We start from the raw sequence: 15,300 nt of genomic DNA, 5'->3' as shown, positions 1-15,300 counted from the left end.
TAAGATCTATTGACGAAAAGGATCTGTTCGCAAGAGAGTAATATGTGGGTTCTTTCTTATTTAGAAGGCACGCTCCAGAAGAAAAAAGGAACTCTTCAACGAGACGACCTCGCGCATCGATGCGAGAGTCTCCCCACAAGGTGCTATGCGCATTGAAATCGCCAAGAACAACATAAGGTTCTGGCAATTGATCTACATAGGATTGAAATTCATGTTTCGTTAATTTGTAATGTGGGGGTATGTAAAGAAAGCTAATGGTGATGAGTTTGTTTAGGAGAACAGCTCGAACCGCCACTGCTTCGAGAGGCGTTTGTAGCTGTAAACGTTGACACGCAATGCTCTTATGGATAACAATGGCGACACCGCCCGATGATGCGACAGCATCATCGCGATCTTTGCGATAAGTTATGTACTGTCGGAGAAACTTTGTATGCTTGGATTTTAGGTGTGTTTCCTGTAAACACAGCACTTTTGGATTGTGTTTTTGAATGAGTTCCTGCATATCATCTAGGTTTCTAAGAAGACCTCTGATGTTCCATTGAAAAATTTGTGTATCCATATTGGAAGTGAATAGGTGCTGTGTGTCAGGAAACGGATCTTATGCCTTAGATTACAGAGCTCTTTCGAGGCCCTGTAATCGGGGTTTTGCCCTTTCTGGAGCGTTCGAGGGAGCCTCGCCGCTCCTTGGGCGCGTGGCGCGCCGTGAGGACATGTGAAGTGTCCATTGCCTCTTGCGAGGCGCCGGACACATGCTCTTGCGAGCGAGAAGTTTTCTGTGAGGGTCCTGCCTCGGAAGGCAAGACCCCTGCGCCCACCAGCCCGGAGGTCGGTGGGGCTCCCTGAGGGATCTGACTGCGCCGGTTGTTGCCAGCGCTAGACGGGGCCGGGGAGGTTGGGGTAGCCTCGGCTGCGCCCACCTTCGTGGTCGTTGGCCCCGCCTGCTGTGGTGGCGTAGCAGCGTTAGCTGCAGTCGCCGAGGGGGCGGATGGCGTCACTGCCGCCTCACTGGGTGTGGGACGGACAGCCGCCGGAGGCCGTTGTGGCGCTGCCCCCTGACGCGCCACTTCGGCAAAGGTGTGCTTTGGCAGGAAAGATACCCGCCTGCGTGCTTCTTTGAAACTTATGTTTTCTTTTACTTTAATCGTAACTATTTCCTTTTCTTTCTTCCAAGACGGGCACGACCGCGAGTATGCAGCGTGCTAGCCTTCACAGTTTACGCAGTGGAGAGAGTTTTCACACGATTCAGAAGTGTGCTCATTAGCACTGCATTTAGCGCAGGTTTGGCGGCCTCGGCAGCTCTGCGAGCTGTGACCGAAACGCTGGCATTTGAAGCAACGCAGGGGATTAGGGATGTATGGACGAACACGGAGCTTGATATACCCGGCCTCGATGGACTCGGGCAGGACACTTGAGTTAAAGGTGAGTATTAGGTGTTTGGTCGCAAGTTCCTTACCATCTCGCCTCATCTTGATTCTGTTGACATTTATAACATTTTGATCACTGAAGCCCTCCAAGAGTTCAGCCTCAGAGAGCTGCAGCAAATCATCGTCTGAGACAACGCCGCGGGAGGTATTCATCGTGCGGTGCGGGGTTACTACTATTTGGGTCTCCCCAAATGATACAAGTTTAGGCAGTTTTTCAAATTGTTTGTGATCGCGGAGCTCCAGGAGGAGGTCACCGCTAGCCATCCTCGACGCCTTATATCCTGGACCAAAAACTTCGGTAAGGGACTTCGATACAAGAAATGGAGAAATTGTTCGCACTGGTTTAGCTGGTGTTTCAGAATGGATAACGTGGAAACGAGGGAAAGATTCTTTTTGCCGACCAAAAAATTTGAATACTTCATCGGTGCGCCCTCTTTTCTGAGGGCGATCAGGGAGTGGAGGGAAGGAGGTAGCCATAAACATATGTGAGATTTCGGCAGTAACGCCAGCCACCCACCGTGGAGTCCTACAAGGGGACGCTGCAGGACCTGTGAAACACGGCCTGCAAACGCCAGCTGTACGTTACTACTATAACCAAATATGAAATACCCAAGGTTGGCTATCCACACAGGGTTAACCCTTGCCGCCAGGAAAAAAGAAGTAAAAAGAAGAGAGCAGGAGACAGGAAAGGTGGAAAGTAAGAGAAAGAGGAAGCTAATAGGGAGAGAGAGACAGGAAAAGGCAACTACCGATTTCCCCCGGGTGGGTCAGTCCGGGGGTGCCGTCTATGTGAAGCAGAGGCCAAAGGGGTGTGTTGCCTCCGCCGGGGGGCCTTAAAGGTCCAAACACCCAGCATCGGCACAACCCCCAGGATCCCCTTTTCCCCGGACACGGCTAAGCCACGCACGGTTAAACGCGGCAGGGTCCAACCCTCGTGTGCTCGGGTACGTGGTGTCACAACACACCAAACGCCTGCTGACGCAGACGCCCCTGCGGGGAACTCGAGATCCACAGTCAAACATTTCGCACACTGCCCTTCCGGTAATGATCTTCTCGCTCTGGAGAAAAAGAAGTGCACCGAAGAAAACAGTTATATGGCACATAAATGAATTTCGCAGCACGTTTCTTGTGGCTATTAGCAAAAAATGGCATGGGAATGTAATTAGTAGCAAATGGCTATGCATTGAGCAGTGTATCAAATCAGCTCTACCATGACATGTCTCTTATGTCCATCTTTAAGCAATTATGTATTGATTTAAATTAGCTATTGCCTAGAAAATTTCCGCGCAAAATTTTGTCCGCAACGTTGTTGAAGGTTATCTGCAAAACTTACCGCTTTGTCTCATACGTTATCTGGTACAGACTTTTCACACATCTGTGATTGACATTCCGTCTTCAAGAGGGACGTGTACAAGCATAGGTCATTGCCGTGATTCGCCGCTTGGTGAGAGTGAAGAATATCGTGACCAAGTGTGCTATCACGACTGAAAGGCAGCCTTGGAACTTTCCACACACTATTCATAAAAAAACAAAATCATTTCATTCCGAGAAGATATTTTCTGAAAAGTTCGTGTTTGTTAATTTTGTGCCCGGATTTAGCATACGGAATTGGAAAATAAAGACAAAACATTTTTTTTACTTTGCACCGAAACCTCATCTCTGTTACGTCGCCGTGAAGACACGAATATCGAACTACATTCTTGTAATTGGGTCGTCGTGGCAGCGGCCCAATTATTCGCTTCTTTAGGATGCAGCCTTGTCGATCTTTATGTACAGGAAATTATGCAGGCTTGAGCAGACGCTATGAATATATGTGACGTCATGACGACCTGGTGGGGGAACTTCAAGGAGCCTTCGCGGCTCATCTTTTGAAGATACACTTGTTTTCGCAGTTATCAATGTTCCCGCCAAGATAACAGTGGATGTAGCGGGACCTTCTAGAGGGGCTTATACCAATGGAAGTGAGCATATATTACTCAACAGTGCATCTTCAATAGCGACCTTTCGCTTACGTTTACGACCCCTATCCCTCTACCGTTACAGGATCGTCTACATCCCTACTTTGCATGCACCAGGTGATCTACGCCAGGTTGATGCATCTAACGTGGAACAGTTAACGCGCTCAAAGCTCGCAGAGGGCAGAAGAAGCTAGCTTACGGACTGGGACGGACTTGGCATGGATTGGCTAGCGCGCTCTAAGCTGGCAGGCGGTCGCCACGGTTGCACGAATGAATGTGGGGTTTTTATTGGCGCAAGGGCCAGGTATGGCCAAAGAGCGCCACGCAAATGTTAATGATTTCGCGTTGGAGTGATGGGTTCTATGAAGTTGGTGTGACGTGGCTGTAAAGGGGCTTAAAAATAGTCGCTGTGAAGTGTGTAAAATGTACGCGTAATAAGATTATGGCGATGACCAATGACGTGTACTATGAGCATTAAGGTGCATTGCTAAATGACGATATGATATAAAAAATATGTGAGATGATAAAATTCACTAGAGCACCACTGCCTCGTTAGAGCCCTTGAGAGACAAGGGACTGGAGGCATGCGCTATACAAATCAACTATCACAGCGGTATCCTCTGGAAAGAGAATGTGCTAGGAATTTAATGGGCTGATAACATGTAGGACGACATCATTTAAATAATTTAGGACTGCTTTAGTGTTGAAAACCGGTTCTTTACCAGGAAACATAGCTGGGTGGAAAGAGACGCAAAAATGACATGCAAGAGGAAATGGTTTCGTTCAGATTCGGCTTTGCGACACTACAAGAGGACGTGGAGAACGGTCAGCCTCTCCCCACATCGACCACAGGTTGGCGGTTCATTTCCAGCAAGCAGAAAATTGTTGGTACAAAAGGTGTGCCCTATTCTGAGGTGACAGAGTAGGACATCTGTTCGCCGATATTTTGTTGGGGAGGGCTAAAAACGTAACTGTGGCTTTATAACGTGCAGTTTATTATTTGTCTCTGCGTTCCTCATGCGTTGCCCGTGTTGTCGCAGTTTCTTTCTTAAGAAAGGCTTAAGATCTGTGACAGGGACAGCAGCCGTAGTCAAGGTGGTTAGTGATGGCAGTGATGCAGAAATTTTATCAGCTAGTACTTAACCCTTGATGCCTCTATGGCCAGGCACCCAGTATATTACTACATGTTTATGTGATAGATAAATATTTCATAAGAGAGAGTAGAGTTCATTGAAGACAGGACTTCTATGTTTTTGTGAAGAAATTAACGCTTTTACAAGACTTAACGAGTCTTTCAATGCTATTGCTCCGTCGAGGTTTAATTTATTTATGTTTTACTGCAGACAGTACTGCATAGGCTTCTGCAGTGAGGATACTTGTTAAGGGATTCAAGACGTCAGATTTAGAAAATGAGGGACCAACAGCAGCAATAGATACGCCAGAATGTGATTTTGACTCGTCTGTGTAGAATTCTGAGCACGAGTACTTCCATTGAAGTTTCCCGGAAGTGCATGGCGATTTCGAGGTCAGGTGCGTGTTTTGTGACTTCTACAAAGGACACGTCACAATCTATCACCTGCCACTCCCATGGGAGTAATGGCTTAGCTGGAGGCATTAAGCGATGTTCGAGAATTGGGACATACATTTCTTCGCTAAGCTCTCTTACACGCAGTGACAAAGGTGCTCTCATGGAGGGTTTATAAGGAAACAGTTTCTCAAATGGCAAGTCGTTAGCGGTGTTGAAACACGAATGTTCCTTATTTTAGCGAACTTTAGGAAAATAGGGAAAGTGATGTACGTTCTCTGAAAATGAAGTGACCACTCATCTGACTCTACGTATAGACTTTCGACAGGGCTTGTTCTGAAGGCGCCAGTGGCCTGGCGGATATCCAGATGATGAACGGGGTCTAACATCTTTAGCGCGCTTGGTGCGGCAGAGTGATAAACCACGGCACCATAGTCCAGTCGTGATCGAACTAGGCTCCTGTAAATATTCAATAAACACTGTCTGTCGCTACTTCACGTTGTGTGGGATTGGATTTTAAGCAGGTTCATTGTTCTAAGACATTTTTTTAAAGATATTTTATGTGAGGATTGAAAGTAAGCCTGTAGTCAAGTATAACCCGAAGAAATTTGTGCTCTTTGTTGACAGGAATTTGTTGTCCGCCCAGTTCTACACAAGGATCTGGGACCAGGCCTCTCTTTCTTGTGAAGCGAACACAAGAACGTTTGTGGGGATTGACTTTAAATCCATTTTGGTCTGTCCATTTGGACACCTTGTTTAAGCCCTGCTGTACCTGTCTTTCGCATACTGTGAGGTTGTAGGATTTGAAGCCTATTTGTATATCGTCTACGTATACGGAATAAATAATGGCCGATGGCAGTGAAGCACGTAATAATAATAGTATATGGGGTTTTACGTGCCAAAACCACTTTCTGGTTATGAGACACGCCGTAGTGGAGGGCTCCGAAAATTTTGACCACCTGCGGTTCTTAAACGTGCACCTAAATCTAAGTACACGGGCGTTTCCGCATTCCGCCCCCATCGAAATGCGGCCGCCGTGGCCGGGATTCGATCCCGCGACCTCGTGCTCAGCAGCCCAACACCATAGCCACTGAGCAACCACGGCGGGTCTAGTAATTTGATTACTCTTGTTGACCACCACGACACATTCAGCCTCCACCATTCGTGCGCTATCGGTGTAGTCCGTAATGTGCGTATGTGGTGCGCATATATTAAAAAGTGCGCCCATCCACTTATTGACACGTTGGCGATAGAGTGGGCGTAAGATTCCGTGCCAGTTGGGCTAGGCGTTTGTAGCTGTAAAGGTTGACACGTTATACTTTTATGAGTGACAGTGGCAACACCACCTGATGATGCGACTGCATCATTGCAATCTTTGCGAAACGTAACATACATTCGGAGAAAGTTTGTGTGTTTGGATTTTAAGTTTGTTTTCTGTAAACACAGCACTTTTGGATTGTGTTTGTGGATGAGTTCTTGTACGTCGCCGAGGTTTCTAAGTAGACCTTAGACGTTCCATTGAATGATTTGTGTATTCATATTTAAAGTAAATTGGTGCTGTGTGTACAGGAACAGAAGTGATGCCTCAGATTACAGAGCTCTTTCCAGGCCCTGTAACGGGAATTTCGCCCTTTTTGGAGCGTTCGAGGGAGCCTCGCTGCTCCTTAGGCGCTTGGTGCGCCTTGAGGATAGGTGTAGTGTCCATTGCCTCTTGTGAGGCGCCGGACACGTGCTCTTGTGAGCGAGAAGTTACCAGGGAAGGTCCCGCCTTGGAGGGCAAGACCCCTGCGCCCACCAGCCCGGATGTCGATGGGGCTGCCTGTGGGATTGGGCTACGCCTGCTGTTGCCAGCGCTGGAAGGGGCCTCGGAGGGTGAGGCAGCCTTGGCTGCGCCCACCTTCGGGGTCGATGGTCCCTTCTTCTGGGTTGACGGAGCAGCGCTAGCTGCAACCGCCGCGGGGGCAGATGGCATAACTGCCGACTCATTGCTTGATGGTCGGCCAGCCATCGGAAGCCGTTGTGTCGCTGCCCCCTGACGCGTCACATCGGCAAAGATTTTTCGGGTAGGTATGAAAACCACCTGCCTGCTTCCCCGAAATTTATATTTTCCTTTACTTTTGTCGTCACAATTTCTTTTTCATTTTTTCCAGGGTGCGCACGACCGCGAGAATGCGGCGTGCTCTCCTTCACAGTTTACAAAATGAAGAGTGTTCTCGCAAGCTTCAGCAGTATGTTCATGGGCACTGCACTTCGCACAGGTTTGACGGCCTCGGCAGCTTTGCGAACTGTGACCGAAACGTCGGCATTTGAAACATCTGAGCGGATTGGGCACAGATGGCCTAATACGGAGCTTAATTTACCCTGCCTCGATTGACTCGGGCAGGACACTTGATCCGAAGCTGATTATCAAGTGCTTGGTTTGGATTTCTTTGCCATATCGCCTAATCTTAATTCTTTTTTTTATTACATTATGTTCACTGAAGCCCTCCAAGAATTGAGCCTCAGTGAGCTCCAGCAAGTCATCGTCCGACACAACGCCGCGGGTGGTGTTCATAGTACGGTGCGGGGTTACTGTTAGATGGGTCTCCCCAAATGACACTAGTTTCGGTAGTTTCTCGTATTGCTTCTTATCGCGGAGCTCATAGAGGAGATCACCGCTTGCCATCCTGGTTGCTGTATAACCGGCTCCAAAAACATAAATCAAATTCTTTAATACAAGGAACCGTGAAATGGTGCGCACTGGTTTGCCGGGTTTTTTCCGAGTGAACTACATGGAAATGTGGGAAGTTGTGGACTTGGCGTCCGGAAAACTGAAAAACTTCATCGGGGCGCCCTCTTTTCTGAGGGCATCAGGGAGTGAAGGAAAGGAGCTATACATAAAGACATTGTGAGATTTCGGCAGTAATGCCAGCCACTCACCGTGGAGTCCTACAAGGAGACGCTGCAGGACCTGTGAAACATGGCCTGCAAACGCCAGCTGTACATTACCACTATAACCAAATATGAAATAACCTAGGTTCACTATTCACACGAGGTTAACCCTTGCTGCCTGGAAAAATTGCAAGTAAGCAGAAGCTAGGAGAGGACAGGAAAGATGAAAAGTGAGAGAAAGACGAAGGCTGGAGGGAGAGAGACACAGGAAAAGGCAACTACCAATTTCCTACGGGTGGGTCAGTCCGGGGTTGCCGTCTAAGTGAATCAGAGGCCAAAGACGTGTGTTGCCTCCACCGGGGGGCCTTAAAGGTCCGAACACCCAGCATCGGCTCAACCCCCAGGATCCCCCTTTCCCCGTACACGGCTAAGCCGCGCACGGCTACACGCGGACGGGTCCAACCCTCGTGTGCTCGGGTACGTGTTGTCGCAACACACCAAACGCCTGCTGACGCAGACGCCCCTGCGGGGGCCGGCACAGTAGCAGTAAGTGCAGGTGGTATGCAGGAACGTTATGGTCATGCAGGCGTCACAGAGGAGCGCAGAGCACCGTCCCTTTGCTGTTGATTCGTGTATATGCAAAGGGACTCTCTACCGCCGCCAAGAGTGGCCTTGGGTCGCGTTAAAAAATAAAAAGCAAGAATGTGCGCTCAAGTGTCTGTGGCAATTCCCCACTCCCCGTTTGGCATCGCCACAAGTACATTTGCTTAATTATTCTCGCAAAACAGGCAAGCAAGGAACCCAAATGTGGCGTTGCGATCAATCCACCACGAAATGTCACGAAATGCCCAAAATTTTAGTCTGAGAGATCTAGCGCTATGACAACGTACTCCGGTCTATCTAGGAAAAACACGTGGAAGGCGGGAGATGGAAATTCAAGACGATGATCAAAAGGAGAGGGCGAAAGCAGAAGCCAACGTTTCGACAAGTGGACTTTTCTTCGAGGCGCAAGAAGACAAGTCCACTTGTCAAAATGTTGGCTCCTGCTCTCACCTTGTTCTCGTTTTGCTCATCGTCCGGTATATCTGTGAGTCTTATTTACGCAACATCTTGTAGGCACGCACCTACTAGGCGCATCGCCTGCTTGCTTGCTGCATACGGACAAGCGTGATGGGCAAATGGGTGCTGCGAACCGCAAGACGAGGGCCGAACGTTTTCGTGAGCACTTCTCGCCCACCAGCGCTCCGCCTACGAAAAGTCTTCGGGTGTAGTTGGAACTAAGAACGACTTGTGAGAGGAGCGATGGTCACGAACTCACCTATTCGTACGTATTTGTCGGCGAATGGGTTTTCCATGGGGGACTCGGCGGGAGGTTTGCCCGCCTCGACATGAGATGCCCTCCGCATACTCGGGGCATAGCCGGGGCAAGGGACGTAGCCGGGGCCAGGGGCGTAGCCGGGGCCAGGGGCGTAGCCGGGCCAAGGGGCGTAGCCGGGGACAGGGACGTAGACGGGGCCAGGTGCGTAGCCGGGGCCAGGGGCGTAGCCGGGGCCAGGGGCGTAGCCTGGGCCAGGGGCGTAGCCTGGACCAGGGGCGTTGCCGGGGCCAGGGGCGTTGCCGGGGCCAGGGGCGAAGCCGGGGCCAGGGGCGGGGCCGGGGCCAGGGGCGGGGCCGGGGCCAGGGGCGCGGCCGTAGGTGGGGACTGGCTGTCTCATCTTGCTACAAAATTTAGAGAAGTGTCCTAGGCGACGAATCTGTAATGTACGCGGGCAAAACAGAAGACGTCATTGTGTACCATGACTATGCGGTAACGAAAAAGAGCACTGCATCAGGCGTATGCTTTTTTTTACAGTGGTTGTTTTTCGCCAGCTAAGAACTACAGTGATGCCGCTTTGCGCAAGAGCTGTCGTCACGTATAGGGACTTAGCCGAATGTTCTCGCCGAACTCCAGCGCCGAAGAAGCTTGACAACTTGACGACTGGCGTATCACGAATGAGCATGCGACCGAGTACTCAACACTACGATCTTTGACGGCGCTTTGTGTAATACGGACCCGGTGACCGCGTTTGGGTTCGCACACCAATTCGCCGACGTGAGATTTAGGGAAAGGATACTGCAACGTGATTTCGGAGCATACGAGAAGCCGTTGACGTCTTAGTGGCGTGTGGTCGCCATAACGTGTCACTATTGTATTGTGGCAACAAGCTTTTCCCGGCAAAAATCAAGACGGCAAGCATGCAATACGCAACGGGGGCCCCCCGAACTCAGAGGCAGCAGGACCCGTTGCGTGTATATCTACAACCTTCCTTGTCTGCACCCTCTTCTCGTCCCCATGATGCTCTACCCTAATCCCGGAGAAAGAAACTGCATCGGTACACAAGTGCCAACAGGTCAGGTTAAACTGCGATTCCTTCCTTGTTTCATACTTTCGACGAAGTACGCAATCTGGGCATCGTACCATCGTTACCAGCTTCATAATTGCCAAGCTGAGGTTTTTGCCCAACGCAGCCTTTAACTATGTGCATAGCCTTCTGCACTTTTTGTGCTCTCTAACACTGCAGATATATTGGAGGCCATTAGAATCATTGCCGGCCACTCGAACAAAGTAGGGATTGCTTCGAATTACCGAGTCATCCACATTAAATTTACAGCAAGGAAAACTTATAATTGTGCATTCAGGTTAGCCTGTGCGGCATTCTGTACGCAAGCTATAAGGCGCTATAGTACAGCTAAGTTGGGAAGGTCGGGCAGCCCCAATGTTTGCGCAGTATATATATATATATATATATATATATATATATATATATATATATCGTGGCGGGTACAAGACGGTCGTCATCAGCACTCGGTGATCCTAAACGGTCTCACTTCCGAGTACTGACTGAGCCCAATGCTGCCAAGCTTACGTGATTGGACGACAAACAGATTATTGAGCATGGAATGGCGGATTGTGTGGAGAAGGCGAGCTGTTGTGTAAAAGCTACTGTAGTCAAGCGATCGCTTGTTGCTTTTCATTCCTCAGCTCTGTGGGCGCCGTTGCAAAACTCCTAAACGAATCGTCCATCGTATATCAGGCCATTGCATAGAAAGAGGATCAATTGCTGTTAAGCAATTCTCTAACACAATTTATAACCGGTGCCAGACCTTAATATCCCTAAGTGCTCCAATGTGACCATAACGAAGAAATAGAAATAATAAGGAATCCGCTATCGCGTGCATATATAATTATTATCGTCGTCGTTACACGTGTCGACAGGCTTAAATATAATTAAAAAAGACTGCCTCTCCCGTAATAGAGAGTAGATGTAAGCATGAAATGGCTGCCGGTAAAGCAGATTGGTCGGAGATGATACTAGCCACAATCTTAAAATGGGTCACTTTTACAACGGCACGCCCCACCACACCACGTCGTACCCCGCCATACTGTGCACTGGTCCACATGGACTCAATAACTTCCGTTCACAGGCAGAGCCTCATTACAAGTCTCGCCTCGGTCAAACAGCCATCCGCGGTGGGCTGGTCGCTACCGGCTTGAACGCTGCCGGACGCACCGCGGAAATCACGCACCACTGGCGTTGAAAGGAGCACAGGCAACTCTGTCTCAGTGCCAAAAGATGACAGTCAAGGGTACAGTGCCCTGTATCTGCATTTTGAACGTCGCCCTATTGGAAATGACGAATAAATCTTCAGCGTGCTAGAAGTTACAGCTTGAGTGATATTGTAAACAAACATTCGGAATAACTCGGAAGCAACATTTGTTGCAACTTGTTTAGGAAGCAGCTAGCGTATGTAATGTGGTCTTGACTGGTTGCCCGGCTCATCTCACTTTGTTCTCGCAACTTGCCCGGATATTCTCGTTTGAGTGACACTGCATGATGAATGCTCCGGCGTTTGGCTCAAGGTCATTTTAAGGTCGCTGACAATGGGCTAAGAGCATTTTGTGCTTGAAACACAGTTTCTCAGCCTCAAAAAGATTCCGGTTGCTTCGGCAACGTCTGGAACATTGTACGAGTAATGCAAAACTAGTTGCTTGTACGTCGATGGTGCGTCCTCTACTTAAACATCGTTCATGTCGTATTGGACGCACATACAAAAACTGATACAGATAAACTGAAAATAGTCAAAAAGGAACACTAAGGTTTATTTTTAATGCCTTCTGAAGACAAGTGTCACTGTCTGATCTCCGTTCAAGGTCTAGTCTCCCAACATTGTATGAGCGCCGTAAGTTACACCATCTCATGGTGCTTTATAAGACAGTCAACGGCCAAACTAACATGAAATGTGACAAATGCAATGAATGTATGGTACCACAGCAACTTTCTTAGCTCCAGCAGTGGCACTGACGAAGTCATGTGACCAGAAAGTGGAAACCGGTTTCAGAGATCAGGCCAAGCGCCTGACAGGTTCTGGTTACCCGATGCGTATGCTCACCTCTGTCGCGGAGGGCGTAAGCAGGAAGTGTAAAAACGCATCGAATGGAAGCAGTGCCACTGCTGGAACTAAGAATGTTGCTGTGGTACAATACTGTCATTGCATTTCACATAATTTGAGAAGAATAGCAGCAAATTGGGGGTGGACGTGGTTTTGGCTGCCCCTGAGCGTCTTCAGAAGCTATGCAAACAGGTTAATACAGAGGATAACAAAGGGCACGCATGTTCTACTGAACATCGCAAACAATTTGTGACCTTCACTCACAACGTTGTCTGTGCCTTTACTTTCGTGTGGAAGAACGTATGTTGGTCAAACCGGCAGTTGAAATAAAGGAGCATCTATATAATGTCGCTAGGGTAATCTCGGGTCCTTTGGGTATTCATTGCCGAGATTGTTCTTGCAAACTATTGTTTGAAAGTACTACTATTCTGTATAAGGCTCAAAGCAGGATGATAAGGGAGATTGTGGATGCTTACGAAATTGCTAAATTGCAGGAAAAGTGCGTGAGCAAGCCTTCAGTTTTGCTATCTGAAAAGGAGATATGGTTCCTCGGTTTATCTTTGTAACCATTGCAGTGTGTGTTTTCGCCATGCCTTGCACACATGTACGGTTCATCGATATGCACCACTGAATGTTTTCTGTCAGGCTTGTTTCCGCTCCCACGGTATATATACATCGATGCGGGTGAAAATAAAATCTATAGTTGAAAGTGAAGCGCTGTCTCTGTGTGTGTTTCTTTCTACGTCCTCGTTCAGTCGCGATCATACTCTCTATCACTAAATGTTCCCCTGACAATAATCGACATTTATTTATTTATTCTGCACCAGTACATTAAAATGATTGATTAAAATTACAACCTGAACCATTATTCTGCTGAAAGGCCTAAGAGTTGAAGAACCCACGTGGTGTGTGGGCTGGGAGCGTAAATAATTTTCTGTGTGCGATTTGAAGAATTACTATATTATCTCTGAAGGAAAAATCGACTAGCTATCTTGTGGCGAAGACTAGCGGGTTGTATCCAACTGGTGATTTAATAAACTTCATAATCATGTGACGAGAGCAATACGGCGATGCCGCGACGGGTTCCACGATACTGTTGGTCTTAATTGCATCGATTAAGTAGATTCGGTTCGATACTAAGACTGTCGAAGGGTACTCTTTCGAGATTCCCTTCGGAATAGCTGCAGATGTCAGTCTATATAAATTGCAAGATCGTACGTTTTCAGGCTGTCCATAGACATCCTATAGTCTTCCACCAGAAACGGTTACAAGCCCTCTGTACACTCGCTGAGCGGAGTGTAGTGATGGACAACGCGCATTCATTGCGAAACCACGCCAGCGCCCAGCGTCCTTGAGAGATAAACGTGATCGGGAAGGAAGGGAGGTTAACCGCAGATAAGATTCTGGCTTGCTAACCTACACTGGAGGAAGGGAAAGCGGAAACGCCTCACCTGATAAAGTCGGTACACGGACGCTGCAATCCGCTGGTGGAACAGTGGGACTAGGCAGCCGGCGTCTCTTTGTCTTCCTCTCTGCTCCCGAATTCTATTCATCGCACACACCCACTGCAGAATTTCATGCCAAGATTACTCCGGGGAAATGTGGCGCTGTGGTCGCTACTGTCGCAGTAGGGATTGTATTTCACGGTGAATCAAGAAATATGTGTGAGCAATAACTATCATCATCAGTAGCGGGTCGTGCTACTGCTCGCACGTTCGTCGTCGTCGTCGTCGTCGTCGTCTTCCACAGCTGATTCCATTTGGGAACGTTGGGAACGCTGGGAACGCTGGCTCATTATGCCAGCGTTCCCATAGTGTCCCTCCCTCTGATAAGGCGCTGACGGCACTGGACCACTGCCAGTCGGTGCGATAATCTTGGTCTCAAATTGTTTGGCTCAATATATCGCGAAATCGAAACACGAACGTACATAGCGAATGTATAGCGCGAATGAACGCGGATGTGTAAAAATAAATGTGTGAGCGTACCGCTCGTCACAATGGCCACCGATCAAGACAATAAATGTGCTCGTATCGTTCCTCAAAATTCCGTGTCACCTCTTTGTCATGTGCTACACAGCTTCGCTGGTCATCCACCTTCGCAGAGTGGAATGGCTCATGAATTTCCCTTTTTATAGAAATCAGCATAATTTCGGAACCTCACGCACATTTACAGGGTTATCTGCTTGTCGAGTTGGGTCTCCAACCGCTTTCCCGTCCACCGCAGTGGTGGCGCAGGGGTGGTTCCGCTTTAGAAGGGTGTTAAGGATAAGCACCTCCTCAAAATGGGGTACCAGTATGCTTGAATATCACATTCATCTTAAAGACGTTTTAGGAGCACAGCCATCTGTATGAAATGCACCCTTGTACCTACAACCGGTCCCACGTTGAGGACCTCGTTCGCTTGTGCTTGCACCTCTTCTGCGTGGTACTGTCATTGTGCGTGCCGTTCTATGACTATGCACAATTGGTGAAGGTTTTATCGTGTTTCATGGTACTGTAATGAATTCCACCAAAGAAAAAAAGTGGTGATGAAATGGTAGAGCATCCACTTCGTAGGCGGAAAGTACTAGGTTGGAATCTTGGTGCCGCCGAAAACACCGCATTTTTTTTCTAATGGTTGAGACGTACCACGACCAGGCGCTCGTTTGTTTACGTTGGTTTTCATCTAAAAAAAGGGGGGGCGGGAGCGGACCTACAGAGATTTGCGAAGGTCTCTGGGCGCCCCTTGTCTCTAACAGTTTCGGTGAAATAGGCGAGCATCCTCCGCCGGGTATCTGTCGGTAAAAAGAAAAAAAAAGAAAGGTGCAAGCGCGCTCCTGGCCGGGTGCTCGGCAACTGCGGGAGTTCGAGACGTTTGGAAGCACCTGACCCTAACGGGGAAGTTGGCATGGGACCGGCACTTTGGCAAAACACAAAAACAACTTTATTTTTCAACTAAGCTGCAAACCCTGGGTCCGCTAGCGGCACGAATCGAAGTATTTCGCCGGAATTTCAGCGAAACTGCGATGGCGCACCACAGAGATCATTTCTTGAATTTGAGGACGGCTCGCTAGCCTGTTTCAAAACCTTTCGAATGTGTACATGTTATTCGT

The 15,300-nt window shown here is 48.5% G+C and overlaps 1 protein-coding gene across 5 annotated transcripts in view; it reads right to left on the bottom strand.

Annotated features, from left to right (window-relative positions):
* LOC135906834 (protein lifeguard 1-like) overlaps positions 1–13,809 on the bottom strand; it is a 64,517-nt gene extending 50,708 nt beyond the window's left edge. For 4 of the 5 annotated variants that reach the window (XM_065438425.1, XM_065438427.1, XM_065438426.1 and 1 more), the window contains exons 1-2: positions 13,661–13,809; positions 9,097–9,532 (exon numbers count right to left, since the gene is read on the bottom strand). In XM_065438425.1, coding sequence (XP_065294497.1) covers positions 9,097–9,532; positions 13,661–13,762 — 538 coding nt within the window. In that variant the 5' untranslated portion in view covers positions 13,763–13,809. Of the gene's footprint in view, positions 1–9,096; positions 9,533–11,235; positions 11,348–13,660 lie in introns of all 5 variants that reach the window. The other variant, XM_070540573.1, reaches the window with a different exon arrangement.
* Positions 13,810–15,300: the final 1,491 nt, after the last annotated feature.

This window comes from Dermacentor albipictus, chromosome 6 (assembly GCF_038994185.2).
Source record: "Dermacentor albipictus isolate Rhodes 1998 colony chromosome 6, USDA_Dalb.pri_finalv2, whole genome shotgun sequence".
NCBI lineage: Eukaryota > Metazoa > Arthropoda > Arachnida > Ixodida > Ixodidae > Dermacentor > Dermacentor albipictus.
This window is presented reverse-complemented; position numbering and strand designations above follow the sequence as displayed.